Below are 22,287 nucleotides of genomic sequence, written 5' to 3'. Positions count from 1 at the left end.
TCCAATGATTCATGATACTGTGTGTTGTGTGAAAGTAGTTGCTCACAGTGATGAACCACATACAATTATAATTGATCCATTTTAGTTCTTTTGTAAATATTAGAGTCGTTTAGCAGACGCTTTTATCCAAAGCAACTTACAATTCAGATTCTATCACATTTCTACACCGTAGGCACAGCTACGGGAGCAATTTTGGGGTTAAGTGTCTTGCTCAAGGACACATCGACATGCGACTCGCTGGAGCCGGAGATCGAACCGCCGATCCTCTGATTGAAGGACGGCCCTGCTCTCCACTTAGCCACCGTCGCCCAGAATCTAAGTTGACAATCAGTGGAAGGAACTGTCCAACGAGTGCAGGGCTCAAGACATAAAGATCCACTTCAATGTGTCTTACAATGGATTTAAACAGACTTGGTGAGGTAAGGAAATATCATGGTTTGAGTTTAAAATAACCACTTTGTTAAGGTTAGCAGACCTTTGTCATCAAAGTAGAGTAACCAATGTGTGGTTAAAGGTAGGCAAACCCTGGCCATGCTTTAAAAAAACATTGACTGTCGGTTGAAAGGAAAGGAACATCAGTTTAGACCAGTACTATAAATGTGTGCTGGATTACTGAAATAAAAGACATATTGGTGTTTAAATCTCAGATATCAATGTCTATGTGTGGGTTTGACTAGAAAACTTAAAACCTCATACATGAAAAAAAGTTAAACTTGAAAATCCAGAAGAGGACCAACGAGTTTAAGTGGAAAAAAAGAAAGAAACTATACACTGAATAATCACAGGTAAGGTAAAACTTTCTTCCAATAGCAGGTTACTAAGATTATTTAGAAAACACTCACTCTACTGTATCTCAGATGTACCATTGATACAGCTGTACAACAGTGCCAAGTACCTGTACGTTTTTGGTTTTAATATCAAACCTGATCAATAAATGACACTCCTAGGTGAGGAGTCATTCGTCACAGAGAACAACTGATTCAGCACCTTGAGGATCTGGCAACTACTGTAGGTTGGAAAAGTGGAACTACAGCGTGAAACTCATAAATCTTTCTCCCAGGGGGTCTTAACATACTGCAGCTGCTCACCACACCCAAAAACAACCACCTCATATAACGCACTCCTCTGAAACACTCCATCTGAAGCAATATCTATTTGGCATTTGTTGTTTTCAAATCACTATTTGATCGCCGAAACAAAACCAGAACACATTGATAAATGGCTCATTCCTAAAGCAGCAGTTATGAGAGTTCCTGTTGTCAAACCCTGAACGTATGCTTTCTACATGTGACCCAGATGGTTTTTAAACAGCTCAGGGAACTCAAGCAGACATCAATCAACATGGCTGCAAATGATCCGATTATAATACATTTTCACCACAGTGAATTAGCCTGTAGCAACTGGCACGTCAATACATAAACACACACACAAGCTGACATAATGTATACGTACTCTGAATCGAACATGAGGGCAGATGTCTCTGTCATGCAGGACTTTGTCGTGTGTGTGTGTGTGTGTGTGTGTGTGTGTGTGTGTGTGTGTGTGTGTGTGTTGTGTGTGTTTTCTAGGAGTCTGTATTGCACAAATCAGAGGTGCTAAAAAGCAGATGCATGAGGGAGCCACTGGGCTAATTTCTGCACCAGGCCAAAATACACACACACACACACACACACACACACACACACACACACACACACACACACACACACACACACACACACACATGAAAGAGAATTATTCAGAGTGCACCTCTATTTAATTTTTTTCTCTCTGCTTATTAAACTTTGATTTGATTTGTCTCGAAGCGGCATCCATTGTTTAACAGTCTCCATTTTTAATGCTCATTGTGCTGATGAAAGATTATGATAATGAGAGAGTGTGTGTGTGTGTGTGTGTGTGTTTACAGTAAATAAGTGCATGCCTCATAAAGTTTGTGTGTGTGTGTGTGTGAGTGCAGCCTCTCAGCGTGTGCGCTCCATGTTAATAAGTCAAGGTGTTAGCATTAGCTCGCGGGCTGTGCAGGATGCTACAGGGACAGCAGTGCCGCTCTGCTTCCTCTCCCATGTTGTCAGGCCCGAGGCTTCCTCACTTTAACGAACGTTATCCGTCGCCAAACACACACTCTCTCACTCATTGTGCTCTCGCTCCCCCCCAACTCCACTTTAATCTCATGCTCTCATTTTCAAACTGTTCTTTCTTGAAAAACTTTCCTCAGATTTCTCTTCTATTATTTGGAGGCAGACACCGGGATAGCAGCCTGCGGCAGCAGGACACGTTTAGTTTGGTGGTTTGAGTCCACATGGCCAAACAAAATAACCAAGAAGTATAACACTTTTCCTCTTTCTTAACTCAAATATGGTGCAATTTGGACACACACAACACGTTCAACATCAATAAACTTTGAAGAAACAAGTGATTGGTGCTCTGTGCAGCGGAGCTTCAGGGCTCTGCAGAGTCGAATCCAAGTGCTGATGCCGCACATGGATTCTGTATTTTCTAATGTTACAACCGGACTCTTCACTTCGCTGAAATCAACACGAGCAGATAGCCAACTGGAAACAGAATTAAACCAAAGTGCATTTCACAAGCGTTTCCCCTGGGAGTAAGACTCTATGTCCCTGAAGGACTTATTACTAACTTATAACACGAATAGCGTTACTACCAGCAAAATACCTACGTCAATTAAATCCAAGCTCGACTTTATAATCGTATCATGTCAAAGCAAGTGACGAATGTACCTTATTCGTGAAGTGTATTTCAGTGGTGTAAGAAGTGGGCCTACTCAAAAGAAATTCCGGAAGTAAAACTATTAACTATTCATAGAAAAACTATTAATACCGCATAGTAAAACTACTGCAATCAAATGTTTACTTTCAGTGAATAGTGGAAGAGAGGCATTATCAGCTAAATGTACTTGAATTTACTTAATTTATGTTCAAGATGGAGCTTTCAATTCTAATATGATGCTGGATAGTTCAATGAAAAATAATGAATCATATTTTAATTGTTATATTTTGTGAGCCAAATCTGAATCTGCAACGTAACGAGTAACATTTCTCTGTCAGGTAAATGTAGTACTACAACTGAGTAGAAATACACAGTAAGTAGACAGTTGAGTTGCATAGTGTGCCTTTTTAATTTGCTGTTCAATCTCTTGTCTCGTCTCTCCTTTAATCATGAATACAAGTAATCTCCTCATATCATCTCTGCTCGGTTGGTCTAGTCTGTTTAATCGATACCCGCCCAACTGAACTGCAGCTGGTTTATTAGTGGCAGCTAATAAAGCTTCCAACAAATATCAAATATTTCTCCTTCACGTTCCCTCTTCTTTCTGTGTGTGGGTCTGGCATGTTCGTTTTCTCTCAGTTCTATGGTTTGCATGTCTCCATGTGCATTTGTGCCAGCTGTGTGTGGATCTATTCCCAAAGGTGTCATCAGTGTTTTCAGGCTGTTTGATTTGACTTTCTCTCGCTCTCTTTCTTCTCTTTTTCCCCTCTTGCCTCCAAACTTTTGGTGTTTGTTTTACACTATTGCTGTCACCTGCCCTTAAACTTCATTAATCATGTATAGGTTCAGTTTCTCTGTCCCTCCTCTGCCTCTTTTTCATCTTTCCTCTCACCACTTCTCTCCATATAAGAGATGTTTTCCTTCTTCTCTTCCTGTACTTCTCCACTCTCTGCCTCTCTTTTAATCAGGCTTTTCTCCTCCATATTAATTCTGCCTCATTATATTCACCTGACTAAGGAAATGTGGGAAGTTGGCCTGCAGTCAGGCTCTTACTCTCGGTCTCAGGTGGATGAGCACTCATTATGCATTCCCAAATATCTGTTTAACCCAGTTAGAGCATTGGCACACACCTACGCAGATACGCCTGCTTCATAATTATTCCATTTTTCTGTGTGTCTCTAAGTCAGCTGGCTTCTTTCACCTTCTGCTCTCACACATCTTCTCTTTCACGTCCAATGTCCAGAATGTGCACTTATTATAACCATTTTCCCGGCACAGAGGCGAGCACGGGCACAATGCACCCCGGATGACTTCAGTGTATAATTGTTCTCGGCTGTGCTACTTGGCCATTATCTAATGTGTTCATTGGCAAAGTCAAAACACGATGAAATGGAAGAGATTAGCAAACGTGCCAGTTGCTCCAAACCTTAAATATCTGTCTTTAACATTTAAAGCATTTCGTGATCACAATGAATCCCATGATTTTATATGAATCAATGAATTTTTTAGTAAAAATTGTGAAAAATGTGGATCAAACCATATTATTTAAATTGTAACCGATTAAAAACTATGATGAATCTTCATAATAAAATGAGATTCTGATGGAATGAGCATTTTCAGCCTTCATATTAATCATCAAAACCATTCATTTATTATTAGAAATGTTGTGATTTTTTCCCCCCCTCCAGCTTCGCTGCTTGTATTATTACCAGGCGGCAGCTCCGGGTCTGAAAAGTGAAGCCAATGCACAAGTGCCTTTAACCTTTATTCTTCCTAATGGCCTGCAGGGGATAACCGCTCTGGTTGCACAAAAAGCCTCCTCCCTTGATTCATTACCTCAGTAAACATTGTAAACACGAGTTCATGGTCTCAATTGCTAGTCGCAAGTCTTCGTCAATACGGCATGATGTTCATTTTTGTAAATTATGATCCCATTTAGAGTAGTAAAAAACATAAAGCAGAATATGCTTTCGGGCTCCCTCGTGATTGACAGGTTGCTATTACAGCGTTGTCCGGTCTGGGAGTTGTCAGTGTTTATGTTGTGCCCGCTTCCTCAAAGACAGCAATCTTCAACCTTGTCTACAACACCAGCATCGTCTCTCTGTTCACTCACCAGGTTCGCAGACACAGGTGTGCCGCTCCCATTGGTCGGAACAGCGGCTGTGGGAGGGGCAAGGAGACGAGACGCAGGGGTTGCCAACGTTACAGCCGGTCTCCACTTTGACAGATCTTGAGGGCCGAGGCAGGGGAGGGGAGTCAGGCCGCACACCCAACCGAACGCCCTGTTGACAGAGAGAGAGAGGTCAGTGTTCAAGAGAGAAATATTGGCAGCTTCATTCAAACTCATATCTTTGCACAATTTCCATCTCTTATGTACCATTAGTTCCAGCTCCTCCCCACCCATCCATCAATCAACATTAACAATTCACTCCATCCACCCTCACCTGTATGCAGCCTTTTATCCCGTTTTGAACCTCTCCTGAGCCCAACACTCCTCCCACATGCAGATGTTTCACCTTCAAACCATGAATCTCATTTCCCACTATCACTGTTCCCTAATGGGGAGAGAGAGAGAGAGAGAGACATCAGGGGAGAGCAAGGGCAAAGATTAGTATTATTATTAACAGCTGCATGCAAACTCAGCATTGAGTTACCATTTGAATACCATTATCTTACAAGGTGTTATCTTTCTGATATGAAAATATGAAGGTAGTCAATGAATGGATTAAAAAGAAGAGTCACGGGGAAAGAGATCGTGTAAAAAAATATACAATGAGAAATTCACATTTTTTAGTTTACAGTATAAAATGTACAGTAAGCTAGAAAAAATATTGTAAACTGAAAAAAGATGAAAATGCTTTACAGAAAACATGATTGACTTTCTTTTTTTTATCGCCAACTGGAAGTCTTGATTCTTCTATATTTTCATTTACCTCTAGACCTCTGAGTAGTCGGGTTTTAATGCCGCTTATGTCAGTTGAAGGGAGGAGAGGGGAACTGCAGAGTGAATGATTGACTTAATGAAATAAAAGAATACAATAACATGCAGTGGAGAGGGTCAATACTCGGCTGATAAAACAGACAGTGTTGTGAAGCGACGTTGACAGGCAACAACCCTTAAAAAAGAATCAACGAGGCCCATTTACTCCTGTTTCAGCCGCGGTGGAAGATGCTAAAATAGAGGGTGAGATCTGGCTGATAATGGCTGCACACATGCCAAAAGCTCTCAAAGGTAATTACCGTTTAATTGGCAGCGGCAATGTTTAATAATTTCATGTTTAAAAGTGTTTTCTGCACCATTTACTTGATAGTATCACTTGATGCACTTTGAAGAATAGCTTGGTGAACTACAATAAAAAAGGATGAAAGGCAGAATTTGTTGGCAGATAATTTAAGAATCAAATCAACATGAAAACAGAACATGTCGCTAAAGCCGAAGATGACAACAGTACAGAGTGCGTTTGCTTTTCTGTGTGCATGCTACTGTCACATATGTACAACCCTCACACAAACACAGGTACGCATGATCAAACAGACATCGTCGAGCACAATTTAACATATTAATCTGCTGTGTGAACATGTGTGTGTGTGTGTGTGTGTGTGTGTGTGTGCATAGTGGGTGACAAGTGTAATTATATGACAGGAGAAAGTCACCAGTATGGCTGTTGACGTCTGAGTGCAGATACATTGTGTACAAAACAACTGCAAAGGTTTATCCTGTTCGTTTATGGGAAATTTCTGAAAGCCGCGCTAAGGAATTATTTAATGCCATAAACATAATCTTTCCTGCTTTGATTTTAAGATTAGGAGTGACATCAAATGTAAATTATTTCCCAATTTGCTGATATCTTTTGCAGTGATCTCCTGCACTGTATTGGCTCGCAGCAGGAAGAGAGGATGATATTTTAGATTAGGGAATATTAAAAAGGATTTCTCATCTTCATTCATATTAAATGCTTCACAATTCCAATTAGCGTTCTCTATTTATTAGACTGAAAAATGTGGTCCACATTTCAAACACAGTCAAATAAGAGTGTGAATCCATTACGTATAGATGTTCTAAATAAAAGGATACCACAAAATGAATTGTCATGGGAAATTAAGTCTTTTTGATTTAGTAAAGCAGATATGATGAAAACCTTGTTATTCATTTAAATCTGTGCTTGCAGGGCAAATTAGACTTCGAACAGCATTTACAGTATTTGAATACTTTTTAATTCGTCCTTAGTTGTTGGAACATTCAGTCTGTCCTGGAAACCTTCCCTTCAAGGGTTGCGTCATGTCCATTACCTGATAGAGTCCAAAGTCGAGCCGTAGCGTTGCGACGTAGCGCGTCTCACGGCCGCTGCGGACGTCTCGCAGCTCCAGTTGGAGGTCGTGCCACTGACCATCTGCAACCTGAACCTGATCCAACCGCAAACGCACCGGTCTGGTCGAACCACGGGTCACCGAGAACACCAACTGACCATTTATCACCTAAGGGCATTCGCACGCACACACACACACCCACACACACACACACAAAGTCAAAAACCAGAAAAAAAGAGGAAAAGACGGAGAGTGTAGAAACTGACTGAAACAATACCTGCTTGGTAGATGAGAGGAGACTGAGAGGTGACTGTATGTGTGTGTGTGTGTGTGTGTGGGTGTGTGCGTGTCTGTGTGTGTGTGTGTGCGTGCGTGTATGAGTGTGAAATCGAAATCCAGCATCTTAGCTACACTCCTGCCAAGATGCTGCTAATTCAATACTGTCTCAGGGTGTAGAAATGTAGTAAATGTAAACTGCACATAATTTCAGGGATGATACCAGCTCTTCAGCATTTTGTCTTATGTAGAGGATGATAATGTGGTATTAAAACAGTAAATAGAGCCACAACAACCATGAGACATAAGTATAATTCCCATAATCAATGTGACCGTTGCTAACACATTGAGCAGCCCACGCAGTATTTTACATCCTGTACCGCCTGGTGAGATTTGGCTTCAAATGAGTAGCATTGATTTAAATCACATTTAAATGCTGCTGCCATTTGTGTTTTAGCATGAATGGCAGCTAAACCTTTTGGAGCTTTTGCCAACGGTAAAAGGGAAGAAACACTATTATGTTTATCCTCTTAAGCAGAGCCAGAAAGTAAAAAACACCAGCCAGAAACGGAGAGACAGGTACTGGCAACAATCTCCTGTACTGCAGGAATAAACAGGTTTATGGGAAATGTGGTCTTGCTTTCTGAAACTCCATTGAGCCTGGAGTGACTTGAAAGTCAACAATTATGTCAGCCATGGTCTCGTTTGTGAAAATGAAACCAACACAGTTATTGTTTCAGGGATATGTCAATGTTCAAATACGTTCTAGTACAGACAATAACGGAAATGGACGACAGTCAGTCAGTGTGTGTGTGTGTGTGTGTGTGTGTGTGTGTGTGTGTGTGTGTGTGCGCGCGCACCTGGAATAGCAGACTGGTGTACTGGCCCGCCTGAGCCTGCAGCAGCGTCCCCTCTCGCGCTCTGGTCCTGAACACCAGGCCGAGGTACCAGGGCGTCGAGATGGTCACGTCGTTCTTCAGGTCCCACCAGAGGGCGCTGTTACCCAGAAAGCGATGGGGGTGTGGCATCACTGGCAAGGAGGGTGAGAGGAAGACGGTGAATTAAAAAGTACTGGAATGCTCAGAACAGCCTCAAGATGTCACTGTTCCCGGGACTGAATAATCTCTATAAAGCATTCATGTGCAGTAAAAGTAGGCAACGGGACAAGACGTTCGTCTTGGAAGCGATCTGGTTCCGTTTGTGGTCCGAGTAGTACTGACCAATCACGCTTCAGTAGGCTTTGGTTGCATGCAGGTAAACAGTCCGGAGAGCAAAAGAGCTGGAACTCGTTGGTCAAGATGAAATCTAGTAACCCTCCAGCTATCAGCCGATGATGATTTTGCTTTTTATTTAATGAACATCAGCTTGGAAACTGGCAAGTTGTGAAATAATGCGGTTGTGCACGTTATCTCTCGACTCCAACTCCAGTCTCGTATCTCAAATTGCTAATTGAACTGTAAACAATTGAGCGTCGCACGGAGGAGCAAGTCTTGGCTCGGATATCCGCTGGCTACACCAGAACGTGCCTGCTTTGCGTCCGGTTGGGGACCTTTGTTAGGTGGCATTCTAAATCTCTCTCCCCCTCATTTCCTGTCTCTCTGACTGTCTACTCTCTGCTATAAAATCAAGGCATAGAAATGCCCAAAAATTGAAAGAAGGGCACAAAATAAGTCTCATAACTTTGAACATTTGAGATCACAAAAACAGGAAATAAAGCCAGATATCCCGTATTTTAACAACTAGCTCACATGCTAAGTGTAGTAACTATTTGCGCTGCGGTTTCCAGGAAATAGCCAAATGAAAGGGAATCATCCATTTCACCTTGTCCTTCAGAGGTTGACACTCCCCCAACCATCAATCCATCCATCCTTGCATGAACATGCATTTTCACTTACACACTAGCTTCACTCATATACTCTAAAAGCCTGCAGCTGTGATAGCTCAGCACGAAATGAGGAATAAATCCTGGGACCGAGAGAACAAATGCTGAAGTGCACACTGAGGCATTAAACTGAATGAAAGGTTGACATTGCATTTCTGAAGCTAAACTACTGAAAGGTAAATACCAAACTGCGAGTTTAATGGTTTAACCTTATTTAAACATCAGTCAATTACTCACTAATTAATGTGGCGTTAGTATAATTACTGCTGACAAATAAAGGCCACTGAAGGTCAGACAGAAACTGGCAATCATCCCTCACTTGTTATTGATCATTATACCAAATGGGGCACTGTTGCTGGTTGACATTGGTTTAAAATGCAACATGAGTGAAAATAAACCCATGTAGCCTCTCACCGTGGCTGCAGTCCTTCCCCCCGTACCCGAGGGGACAGTCGCAGGAGAAAGTCTCCCAGCTCACCCTGCAGGTTCCTCCGTTCTGACAGGGGTTGGACTTACAGAAGGGAAGCTTGGCGCTGCAGCCTATGAGGGGCAACAGAGACAATACATGAGCGATCAAGTTCCTAAAAATAAATCACAATAATGTGCCCGTCAGCAAATGCATTTAAAAAAAACACATTGACGCCTATAAATAAATCAACACAATTACACTTTTGTGTTAACTGCTAACCTGAAGAGATGCTTCAATTATAATGATTTGGATAAGTTTATTTAAAAAATGAAACGGGCCAGATGGCATTTGTGGACGTTATGAATGTGTCATTGCTCGTGCTTTTTTAGAGGGGCATGCTTAGCAGTGCTGACCGGGGAGAGTTCCATTGTTAGCGATGAATCCAGCCAAGTCCAGCGGCTTGTTGTCAATGTGCAGCTCCTTCATACAGCCGATAAACTCCCTGGCGCCAAACGGGAAGTTGTCTGGTACGTTGGGAACTCCGCCCAGAAACAATGGACCAGTCAGGTCCAGAGACCTGAGAGAGGAGAGATTAAAGAGGAAGAGGAGTAAATAAGGTGGAGAGGAGAGGGACGACGGAAGGGAGGGTAAGAAGGGGAAAAATCATAAAAAGAGGGTATGAGCGAGGGAGAGATTAAATGTGTGATCAGAGGTAAATGACAAAAGGAACGAGAATCAGAGAACAACAGTTGATGTTGAGGAGAAATGAGATGACAATGATGTTGTTGAGGGTAAAAGTGTGAACAGCAGGAGATGAGAGACACTGAAAAGATGAGAAAGAGGGGAGGCGGTGATCTAACAGGAGCTTAACTATAAAATACAGAAAACATCAGGAGAGAAGAGGTAGAGGTGTATGACAAGGCAGGGGGAGAAAGGAGACAGGAGCCAGCAAAGGAGGTAGAAAGGGGGGGGGGGATGTTTGGGGACATCAACAACTACCAAAGTCGCAGGCATAAAAAGGAGACGAAAAACAGCGGAGACAGCCGGGGTGGCAGATGAACAAAAGAGAGATTAAGTGTGAGTAACAGCAAATATCAAGAGAGATAAAGCGTAAAGGGTTGATGACAAGACAGATGGAAGACTGGCGGAGGAAAAGAAACGGGGGTAATGTAAAGAGCACGATGGAGGGGAGAGCAAATAACACTTAAGGGACTGCATGAGCTGGAAAAAAATGAAGAGACAGTAACAGTTGCGTTGTCCTTTTGAGAGCGCTATGCTTTCGAGCTGAGTTTTTTTTTTCAATAACTGCAGGGAAATATGAGCGAACCCAGAGAGACAAAAGGCGCCGTAATCAAACAAACATGAGATTAAGTGCGAAGTTGCAGCAAATATCAACAGAGAGCGTCATTAGAGGAGGATGTGGCGACAGTGTGAGACGAGGGCGAGCTGTTGATGGAGAAGGAGCAGAGAAAGAGTGTCGAAGCGTGAGGCTTTGGCCTCCTTCTTTGATCCGTCTTCTCTTCTCTCAGCCTCACTCACACGCTGACAGAACACAGCTAACTTGATTACAGCTTACAGAGGCAAGGCCAGACATCAGCGCTGTGACAGGCTGCTTTTTTGAGTGCATGGGTGAATAACGCACTTGTTGGCGACGTACACGTAGACGTTCGGTTGGGTAGACGCGCACCACAAGTAGACTAGCACACTTTGACGAGGTCACAAAAGAACAGGACACTTAAAAAGCAACGTAGCGGATTTAAAACTGTCAAGTTGAATGTTTTGGTTGTACAAAAGAGAGACAGAGTGGGCACGAGGCGGAGAAGGAGTGAGACGAGCAGGGGCCGACGAGAAGGAATGAACATTAGCGCTACACAGGACGAGCCGACGAGTAACAAGACCATCGGAGATGTGCAGACAGACATGACAGCGTATCAATAAGTCAAACAAGTCGTGCCTCATCAAACCCTCAGGTCCCCATAGTGTTCTCCTACAGTCACCTCGTCACCCCGATCTGACAAAAAAAGTAAAATCCTTTCCAAAAGCAACAGTCTCTCTGTGAAGGTTTTAGCAGGAGTTTAACAGGTCAGACTGCTCAAACCTGCATTAAACTGTGACATTCTGAATCTGTGAAGCTGAGTGTTGAAAACGACTTTTGAAGAGAATTGGCCACATGAACACTGACAGTTTGATCAGATCTTTCTCTTTGTTCCATGTCAATATGTATTCATTATTACGCAATAGCAAGCAACTGATTCCCAAGATGACACAATATATGTATACCAGACATATATTATGTGTGAGATCTACATGAGGAGCTACTTAGTCAGAGGAATAAATAAACAACAATACTTATGGAAATGCAAGATTGAGTGAATACAAATGTACATCTAAAAATGCATTTGACCTTTTTACAATAAATTTATTCATTTATTTTTTTAACATTTAAAAATGTATTCTATTTTTACAAGGAAAAAAATGGTAAATAATGAAACTAATATTTTATATTAAAATACATACCAAAGGGACATACGCTATCATAAGATATTAAAGATAAGGTTCTAAATGCAATAAATGCCCATATACAAACTATAATGACACTACACCAACATGGTTTACAATGCCGTGTGCACATCTTCAATTGTTTGTAAATGGGAAAAGTGTCGGCAATTAGTTTCAAACGATCCAAGCATTCTGATTGGCTGACAGGAATTCTCATCAAATCCCACATTTCTTAATATAGTAATGCTTCCACTCAACATTATCTACCTTTTAATACCTGTAATCTAGCAGCCTACGTATACCTGCCAGCTGGCCGGCGTGCTGCTACACACACACACACACTGACCACCTTTATTGGTTTTCTACTTAGTGGAAACTGCCTTTGAATATGTGCTAAGCCTCCGATCAGTCAGAGATGATGTTTCATGAAAGTTGTCTTTGCAAAGACGCTGGCACATCCTGTGCAAACACCACCCGCGGATCAGGGTCAGTGACTATTCAGAGTCAGTCAGTTGCTTTGCTGGAAGTAGGAGATGGAAGAACTTAGCTGAATATTTCATAAATGTCAAACATGAGACGATGGAATTTAATTATACAATGAATTCACACAAAGTGCTGTGATAGCTATGACACACAAGATTGTGCTATCCTACATATATCATATATATATATACATATATATATTATACAGTATAACACTGCCTTTGATGCTATCTTCCGATTTCTTAAATGATGTTCTAATATAATGCAGGAAGTATATATATGCATGTTAAAATATACAGTAATGTGTTTTGAATATTCTGTCGACTACGAACAACTAGTCCTACTGCCTACATTAGGTGAATTGAATATAATTTTCCAAATGAACAGGTAATATGGCCAATGCACCAATATCTGAAACAATGCCATATATTTATTATATTCAGACGCAGTAGATCCTGCAGATTATTTAATATGTCGTAACTAGTATTGTTCACTGGTTCACTCTATATTCCAGGATCTACAGTGTGTACATGCTGCAGGTCATATTTGACGTTTGACATTTCCAAGACATGTGGGCAACAGTGCTCTGACTGCAACTGTAAATGGATTATTTTAGGACCAGATACATCGATATCATTTTTGAGGCATTATTATTGTTGGGGGTCATCTTTCAGATGCCTTCACATCAACAAAAAAAAAAAAAAAAACTAGTTTAAATACAGAAACAAAAAGACGGAGAGCTGAAAAGAAATAACAATAAACTCACTTCTTGCTGCTGGTCTGTTTGCCCTGCGCTGCACAGCTGTAATTTCCGAGCTGTGTACCAAAGCGAAGCGACAACGCCGTGTCACAGTCGTCAACGCTCACAACAGCGATCTTCTCATCTGACGGACCCTGGGCCTCACCACTCATGCTGCGCTTGGGCTGACCACACACACGCACACACACACACACACACAAGATTGAAAACAGAGACCAAGACAACCGACAACATGCAAGAAATACTCCATCATTGGCTAAATCTACAGTTTATATCACTGCAGTCACACACTACAATATAACAGTTACAACACATCAGACTGTATTCAGTGTCTACACTGCTACTGTACAGCTCGTTAGAAGGAAAAGGGAAAAACTTGAGTTAGTCAGATGAGAAAGAACAGACACTGTGTTTGGGTGGGAAAATAATGGAGTAAAAGCAGACAGACACATTCACTCTTCACCTACTGTCTGCTGGTGAATGAAAGAAAGACAGAAGAAGGAACAGAGGAAGGAAGAGAGGAAGGAAAGGGGAAACAGAGGAAGAAGAATAGTGTATGTGCACCCTGACACACACTCATACTCACATAGCGTGTAGCTGGCTGAGGAAAATTAAAGAACATGAATAAAATTAAATGAGATGTGCGGTGAATGTGCATGAATGAAATGGTGGCAAGCAAACGCCCTCATAACAGCGTCCACACACAAACGCTTCATCTCACTTCAAAGTGCTTTGTCGGCACGAAGGCTGAGAAACTATTCTGCCGACGCATCAGGAGTACAGCGCAAATAACCATCAGTAAAATGTGAAGATGTAAACGCACCTTGTTGTAGTAGTGTATGTGAACAGTATGCCAGTTGCCATCGCTCACACCGCCAGGCAGGAAGGGACTCACCTGAGTGGACGATTCACCTGAAGGCACACAGACGAAGTTGTCGAAAAACATCAGCAGGTAGTAAAAATACATAGGTACAGGACGAATTATTACTAGATCATTGTCCTAATCAACTTGTTGCTTTAGTTTACTTCCTGTTATTTGCTTTTACATGCCTCTAGACATAAAACACTGTACATTAACTGTTATCACGTACATTATTATGCTAATCTCCCTTCTATATCCTTCTATTCCCAGCTGTACATGTGCATGTGCCAAAGATATACACAATACATGTAACTCTAATATGTTGTTCATTCACATCTATTGCACTTCTGTCCATCCTCCTCTGCTGCTCTCCGTTCTCCTCCGTTCTCCTCCGTTCTGCTTCACTTCTCCCAGTAAAAGGGTTCTCGGACAGAGGACGTCGTATGTAGTACAGATTGAGGGATCAGTGTCACTTGCTATGATAAACATAATTATTTTTAAAAAACGTGTTAAATGGTGGTGGTGGTTCTTCATGTCTGCAGTGTGTAAAAGACCTCACATCACAGTGAGTCATAGTAGGCTTTTCTCACCGCACCAAATTTGACTTTGTCTGGAATTTACTGCTTGTCTGACCCCCAATACTGTGTAAAACCTCCACATTTAACTATAATCTGTGTCCTAATCTCATCATGATTCTAATCCTACACCTAAATAAATCCCTTAATGACCTCTGAGGACAAAACTACATCTCTCTTTCCCCGTGGGAATATACAATGCTTATAAATAGGGAAACACTAGAGTACAAAAGCAAACTCACACATAGAGATATATAGTACCTGTGGAATATTTGAGCACCACTTGTCCTTCTTGGATCTCCAAGGCGATGAAGTCGTGTTTCTCATTGAAGCGTCCGTTATAGAAGAGAAGGCCGCTGTTCTCCAGGGTGGCAAAACTAGAAAATGCACACACACAGAAACCCACGTCCATAATACGTTTATTAATGAATATAGTGTGCGTGCACTGTATGAGTCTCATTATAGTTCTACGGTATAGTTGACATGTTTGTATCCTGAAAATATACAGTAATTCTGTATGACACATTCATACATTTTCAGATGAGACTCTGGCTTCGTTAATCCAACACCTAATTTCACAAGGGAAAACAAAAAAAACTCCTGCAAGCCTCCTCATACGCTTAGAATGAGAGAATGAATAGTATTCAAACTGTTCTACAGTTTTAAACCAAGTTGCTGCAGAATCCATTCCCTCCAGCTGCTCCGTCTATTTTCCACAGTAAGGCCAAGGGGACGTGCTGAGGCCAAGGCTGCCATGTTAACCCGTCATGTTCAAAATAACTGGTTTTTTTTTTGATACTACAGCACTGATAACAAATCTTCCCTCCTGGTAACAACATGCAGAAATAATTCCATTGATTTCATCTTAAAATGTTTTCAAAATAAATGTCTTACTGGTGGCTTGTACTCAAGTTCTTGAACAACAATATTACTTCCTCCTTATTCTTACTTATTAAACATTGCACATCCTTGGCTTGAACATCCACCAGAGATCACTGTGACTGTAACGATAGATGCGCTTACTGCAATACAAATGTACCGCGGAGAAGAACATGTAAACAAATTAACCCAGGGTTATTCAACAGCAGACATGTGTCCTGTTTGCATAGCTCTGCTGCAACACTAACAGCACCATGGCATGGTCCTATCGTATAGCATGCAGATGCACTGTCTTCAAGCCGGCACAAATTATTTAAAAAAAGAGTAACCTGACCTGCGTAAAGGGAGGCTGTGAGTGGAGTCAGTGAAGAAAAGATGCAGAAAGGATGAAGGCATAAATGAAAGGCATGTTTGTTGTTTGTGAAATTGATTATTTGAAATACCAAATAACTGCATTTAATGAAAAGAACAAATACCATATATTTACTATATGATGAGTGTTTCTATTCAAAGCAATAAACCTCATGAAGGCATATTATGCAGGCATTACATTTTTTATTTCTCCAATTATTTCAGCTGAGCAGCTACTGACAACTTCAAACAGAGCAGCAGCACCCTCATTCACGCATTCTCCCCCACATGATTGGCAAACACTATAACTCTGCAGTAAGGACACATTTCTATACTGTCACGGCCCAAACAGAGCCATCTTACCCATAGTACTTTCTGAAGAAGAGTTACTACAAAAACGTCTGAAGCAGCTTTTGGGTGAACAAGAAGAAAAAGGAAGTATTTCTGCGGGGGTGAAATGAAATGCTGTGGGAGAAACAGAGTGTCATGAATAATGTTTGAGTTCTGTTGAGAACATGATGTGAAAATCAGGCCGAGGAGTGAAGCTGGCAGCAACTGACGTCAGCGGAAGACGACTCACAGACTGTGTATCTACTGTACGGCTGGACACTCCTGAATCAGTCCCCATCAGATGTCCCCGACAACAATAGGAATAAGATCAACGATTTCACACAAAAGGGAAATTCCATGTGGTGCCTCAGAGCAAGGCACTGAAATTATAGTTGCTGGTGTAGACTAAGGTTGAAGCTCAATGTGTTTGACTGACGGAGCAGGACACGGTTAGAATAGACCATTTCTATAGAACCTGTTCAACAACAGCCTTGTCCTTAATTGGAAAATGAATTGGGGAAAAAAGAACATTACTTTCGTCACAGTTTGGGAATTTTAACTAAACTGCCAACATTGCAAAAATTAAAGAAAAATAAAAAATGCTCACAAAGTAACATCACACTTTATTGCTTGACTTACCATCACTGCCCAACTGGTGGTCATACATAAATGAAACAATTCCCTATCAGCCTAGCAACAACCCCATGAGCAATGTCACCTTAGCAACAATCATTGTTCACATCACCCGTGGAAACCAACCCATAACCCTTGCTGACCACTCTTTAAGGACCACTTCAGATCTCCCATAGACACTCATAATGAGAGGCGGAGGAGCAGCAGGGAAACGATGGTGGTGGGCGAGCAGGACAAAGACTGAAGGACCTCAAGTGAGAGACGATCACTGACTTCTGAGGAACATGTTGACGCTCGCAAAATCTACCACCTGTGGCGAGGTAGTGCACCAAGTTTAAAAGACACGCATGCACGACGTGTCTCACTGACACAGGTTGCATGTAGGTCAGCACTCTCAAACGATCAAATGCTCTGAGAATGTTAAAAGCCTTGACAAAAGGTCTGAGAGCAAACTGCCAGAATTGTACAAATCAATCCCTTCAATTATGTATTTTAATTGGAAAAAGCTGCAGCCAATTTTTTGGTCTAAATTGGTAACTGGGAGATTATTTTTCTTGAAAACCTAAGAGCTCTGAGTCCGTCACAGAAAGAGCACAGGGTCAACAGAAATGCAGCATTTGCCTTTAGAGCCTTTGCTGAAACCGAAAAGACTGAAAGAGGAGCGCACAGGGGTGATAAGATGTAAGATAAGAGGAGACAAGGCAAAGGAGATGTTACTGAAACCAGCAAATTGATGGATGAAAGAGGAGAGATGGGAGAAACCGCACTTCTTACTGGACAGGGAAGTGGAGCCGGCAGAGAGACAAACCATGAATAATAAGATCGATGGCGGAGATGAAATAAATAGATTAAAGCAACGAGAAGAGAGACTCCGTGAGAGGAAGATAACTGAGAACCAAAGAGGAGTCGTTGTGGATCTCTGTCTGAGTGCAGCCGGATGGCGAGAGATGGAAGCTGAAAGAAAGGAAGCAAGGAAGATAGCAACAAAACAACAAATACCGATCCGCTCAATCTACTCACGTTAACGAGATGGACAGGTGAAATCTCTGTCTGAGGCCCCGGAACATGGCGAAGGACTTTGGCGGGAAGGACCGCGCGGTGACTGTGCAGTATGGACGCTCGTAGCCTCCTGCGGGACACTCGCAGCGGAATCCACCGCCTGAAAGCTCCCGACACGTCCCTCCGTTTCGGCACAAACCCGGCACGCACCTGCCCTGCCGCCGGTCAAACTCACACCGGTCACCTGGGGATTCACAGTTCAAATAACTTATTGTATCATCCTGTGTTGGACCTCAGCGGGAATTGCAACAACGCTGGAAAGTAAAGTTTCACACACATTTCAAAAACCACATGGTTTCATCACAGTCGTAGGATGTGATGTACAACACCATGCAACAGATTAACGTAAGGATACACGTATGGATATCACATTTCCAGCATCCTTTATTGTATCAACGTAAAAGGATTTTCCCATCAGTGTCTGGACAGCTTTTGCCATTTCGTTGCTTGTTCCAGTGAGACTTCAGGTAATTCGCTTTCATAAGCTCTGACCTCACTTCACTCATTGGCGGTCCATCCCTACAAAGACATGCAACCGAGCACTGTCAGCGCTTTACTTTAAATTTCACTCAAGATCCCGAGGTGTACATGCTGAATTTGAATTATGGTTGAGCTAAATTTTGTTTAATATTGTTGCGATTTTAATGCTTGATTCATTACGCTACAAGCATGACATACGTTTAGTTAACTTCGAAGAAGTGTATACTGTATCACACGTATATGGGGAAAAGAAGAGGAAACCCTTTTTATTGTCATATACATTTTTACACATACACAAAATTTGACAACTGCATTTGACACACCCCTGTATACAGGGAGCAGTGGGCTGCCATTGATCGGCGCCCGGGGAGCCGGGGGTTCAGTGTATTGCTCAGGTACACTTCGACACGTGACACGTCCCAGTCGGGGATCGAACCTTGACCTTCCGGTTCCCAGACGACCCTCTTAACCCAGTGAGCCACGGTCGCACCAAAACATTTTTGTCTTCCCTGATACGACGTATTAAGTTATTTTGAGTGTTTTTCATGAGGGTTAAAACTCTTCTTTATCAAGGTATTTCATTTCTCCAATCTCTTGCATTGCTTACTCGGAAAACACTGCCACTGCCAAACTAAAACCTCAGCCATGCACCGATCTACATGTCTATTGTGTACATGCCTCTCACAACCCTAATCTCGCCATCGTGGCTGAATATTATGAAATCAAGAAAAGTTCAAAACTCGATCCAAAACCAACCAACACAGCATAGGCCTACTTTCAGACGAACAGCTCAAGTGGAGTTAGCTCTACAACAGCTGAGCTTAATTGTGTTAACTGCTGAATTTATATGATAACTGAGTCAAACCCTGAAAGAACCCAAAAAGAAGACCCTCAAGGAAAAGGAGCAATTCAATGTGTTCCCAAAGAGCATTGTGAAATAGGCAATGCACACCTACAAACAAAGAGCAGAGAAGTGGACCATGTCTTTTCCGTTATTTTGAAATGGAAGCTGTACATTCAGTAATGCAATCAGCTATCCACCAGACCTCTACAGGTTGTGTCGCGTCACTTGAGAGAAGCATACTTAACACGAGGGCCTTGGAATTGCCCCAATCTATAAAGATGTGGTTCTCTCTCCGTGTCAACAGCTTCACAGAGCGCTGCTGGCTTTTCTTTCAGGCAGTCAACTGCCTTGGCCGTGAGGCTTTAGATGTAAATGAGTGCTTGATTAAACGGTGGAAGCAGCAGGGTGCTGATTCCTGAGGAGCAGGAGTAAGAGCAGCAGCTATAGAGGACTAACCTTTACCGTCCCTCAAACGAACACAGAATATAAACTACAACTAAATTAGAGCTGACAAGAAATACTCAGTGTACAGTATTTGAAAGTGTGTGTGTGCAGGAAAAAGGGGGAAAGTATTTTCCTGCCGACTGTCATTCTAAAAAAGAAAAACAACACAAACAAATCTGCAGACGAGAATAAACACAGATTTGGCTGCCAGTCAAACAAGCGCCAGTCTGTAGTGTCTCGAGAGACAAAAACACCCACGCAACACACACACACACACACAAATACACACACATGTACACACAATCAAAAGGTATGTAGGAGTAGACACCCAGCGCCCGCGACAGGAACAGAGCAGACAGGGTCTGAAAGTAGCCTCAAGACAGATGGCTCCTTAAGGGCCCATCGTAGAACCTGCTGGCACACCCACACACATAAGCACAACAGTAAAATAACAAATAAACAAGCCAAAATGCGCACCATTAATAATAGATGCAAGACAGAGTTTTTCTTTCTTCAAACAAAGACAAATGCATATTCAGTCTTCCTCTCATATTTCCCTTCTTCTCTCTCTTTCTCACACACACACACACACACACACACACACACACACACACACACACACACACACACACACAGATCATTGCCCGAACCCTCGAGGCTGTCGGGGTTTTTTATCATGTAGCTGTCTCTGTTGGCACTTTGTTTGTGCAGCTTTTAGCTGCCAAAATACCCACGGGCAGAGGGTCCTCACATCCTAATAGCCACACACACACACACACACACACACTCGTACGAGTCACACATGCAGACGACAAACAGTACTGCTGTTGTAAGTCAATAGAAGCCTTCACCTTTCCTCATGTTCGTTTGTACACAAATATAATCTGACGTACACAAGACGCAGACACACATGGACAATCTCTCACACAGACAAAACACACACACGCACACACACACACACCTGAGGGCAAGTCATGACCACACACATATAAATGCACGAGTCATCCACACACACGGGGAAAAGCTCACACTGATGCTGACTATCTGTGACACACACAACACAAACTGAACCCCACGGTACGATGCATCAAGCGGTGAAACATTTACAGCTTGTAGCTTGTATCAGCTTGAATCAAAAGGTATAAACTGCCTGGATTACCGTCCGTCTCTCCTCCTCCGCGTTAGAGACGCAAACTGACAAAACTGAAAGTGATCAGCTTTGAAGACAGCGAGCAAGGGAAGCTCTTTTTCATTATTGTACTCACTGTTCAGCGCTGCACAAAATCCTTACTGGCTGATTGCTCGGTGCTTTCATTTCATGTGCTTGAGCAGCATTATTGTCCCGATCAATGTTATTGTTTTTCTCCTGCCCTTTACATCAATCAATTGTTCACAACAACAGTTTATTCATTTGTCAATTTTGCTCTTCACCACTCCATTTCACCACGTCCACCGGGCAGCTGATATCTGCCAGACATCGGCTGACAGACATACGCTTTCACACCACTAAATCACCCCGAGGACACACACACACACACACACACACACACCTACACACACACATACACAGACACACCCGGTCACACACCCAGCTCAGCTAACAATAGCCCAAGGACATTGAAATGATCACATCTGTCTGTCCTTGTTTAGCTTTCTCTCAGCCTCCCACATTAAACATATACCTTCATGTAAATGTACACAACAGGGAACCAATTAAATCGGGAAACACACACATGTATGCACTCTTAACACGGCGCAATTTCCCTGCCTTTGTCTGTTGCACCTACTCATCCGTACAGACCCTCTCATTAATATTAAACTAAATAAATCGACATTAATGCTCATGAATTATGCGTGTGGTGAGACTTAAACACACGTTGCTTCATTATGCAGGCCCGGTTGCGCACATGTTGACAGACTGGCAGGAAATAAATTTGAGAGACAGACAGAAAAAGAAAAGAACGGCAGAGAAAAAACCATACACGCAGTAATTAGAAGAAATAGAGCAGAGCAGACTTGATCTCAGACTGACTCAACGATGAGAAGGCGTCCACTTCACCGAGGCACTTAAGACTGATCAGCAGTGATAGGAGACACACACACACACACACACAGAGTGGGACAGAGAGTCTCTTTTAGTGTGTACTTCCTCATTCTGTTCAGCGTTCAGGCTCGCGTGGACACAAAGGTCAAGCGCTTACGAAACGGTGAGTGTTCGTTCACACACAAACACACGTTTTTAAATGAACTTACCGAAATGGAAACACACACGCAGACACACAAGATACCGCTGAAAGCATCGACATAGTCAAACAAAGAAGTCCACACACACACACACACACAGAAAACTTCTGACTCTTTCTGTTCGCACTTGTACTTGTTAAAAAGGAGACTGCTCTTTCCATTCACCCCTCCATCCTTCCTTCCCTCCCTCCTTCCTTCCTTTTCTATCTCCCCCCCCCGACTTACATCTCTATATACACAAG

At 42.3% G+C, this 22,287-nt stretch overlaps 1 protein-coding gene across 1 annotated transcript in view; it reads right to left on the bottom strand.

The window, feature by feature from the left end:
- Positions 1-22,287, bottom strand: part of celsr3 (cadherin, EGF LAG seven-pass G-type receptor 3) — a gene marked incomplete at both ends in the record, with an annotated part of 90,164 nt that overhangs the window by 34,354 nt on the left and 33,523 nt on the right. Inside the window, 11 exons of the mRNA XM_079274376.1 lie at positions 4,841-5,009; positions 5,172-5,282; positions 7,018-7,203; positions 8,172-8,341; positions 9,608-9,733; positions 10,016-10,179; positions 13,351-13,508; positions 13,931-13,945; positions 14,168-14,256; positions 15,043-15,158; positions 17,995-18,217. Coding sequence (XP_079130502.1) covers positions 4,841-5,009; positions 5,172-5,282; positions 7,018-7,203; positions 8,172-8,341; positions 9,608-9,733; positions 10,016-10,179; positions 13,351-13,508; positions 13,931-13,945; positions 14,168-14,256; positions 15,043-15,158; positions 17,995-18,217 — 1,527 coding nt within the window. The remainder of the gene's footprint in view (positions 1-4,840; positions 5,010-5,171; positions 5,283-7,017; positions 7,204-8,171; positions 8,342-9,607; positions 9,734-10,015; positions 10,180-13,350; positions 13,509-13,930; positions 13,946-14,167; positions 14,257-15,042; positions 15,159-17,994; positions 18,218-22,287) is intronic.

This window comes from Melanostigma gelatinosum (genome assembly GCF_949748355.1).
Source record: "Melanostigma gelatinosum genome assembly, chromosome: 8".
Classification (NCBI taxonomy): domain Eukaryota; kingdom Metazoa; phylum Chordata; class Actinopteri; order Perciformes; family Zoarcidae; genus Melanostigma; species Melanostigma gelatinosum.
Note: the sequence above shows the minus strand (reverse complement) of the source record. Positions and strands in the feature narration are given on the sequence as shown.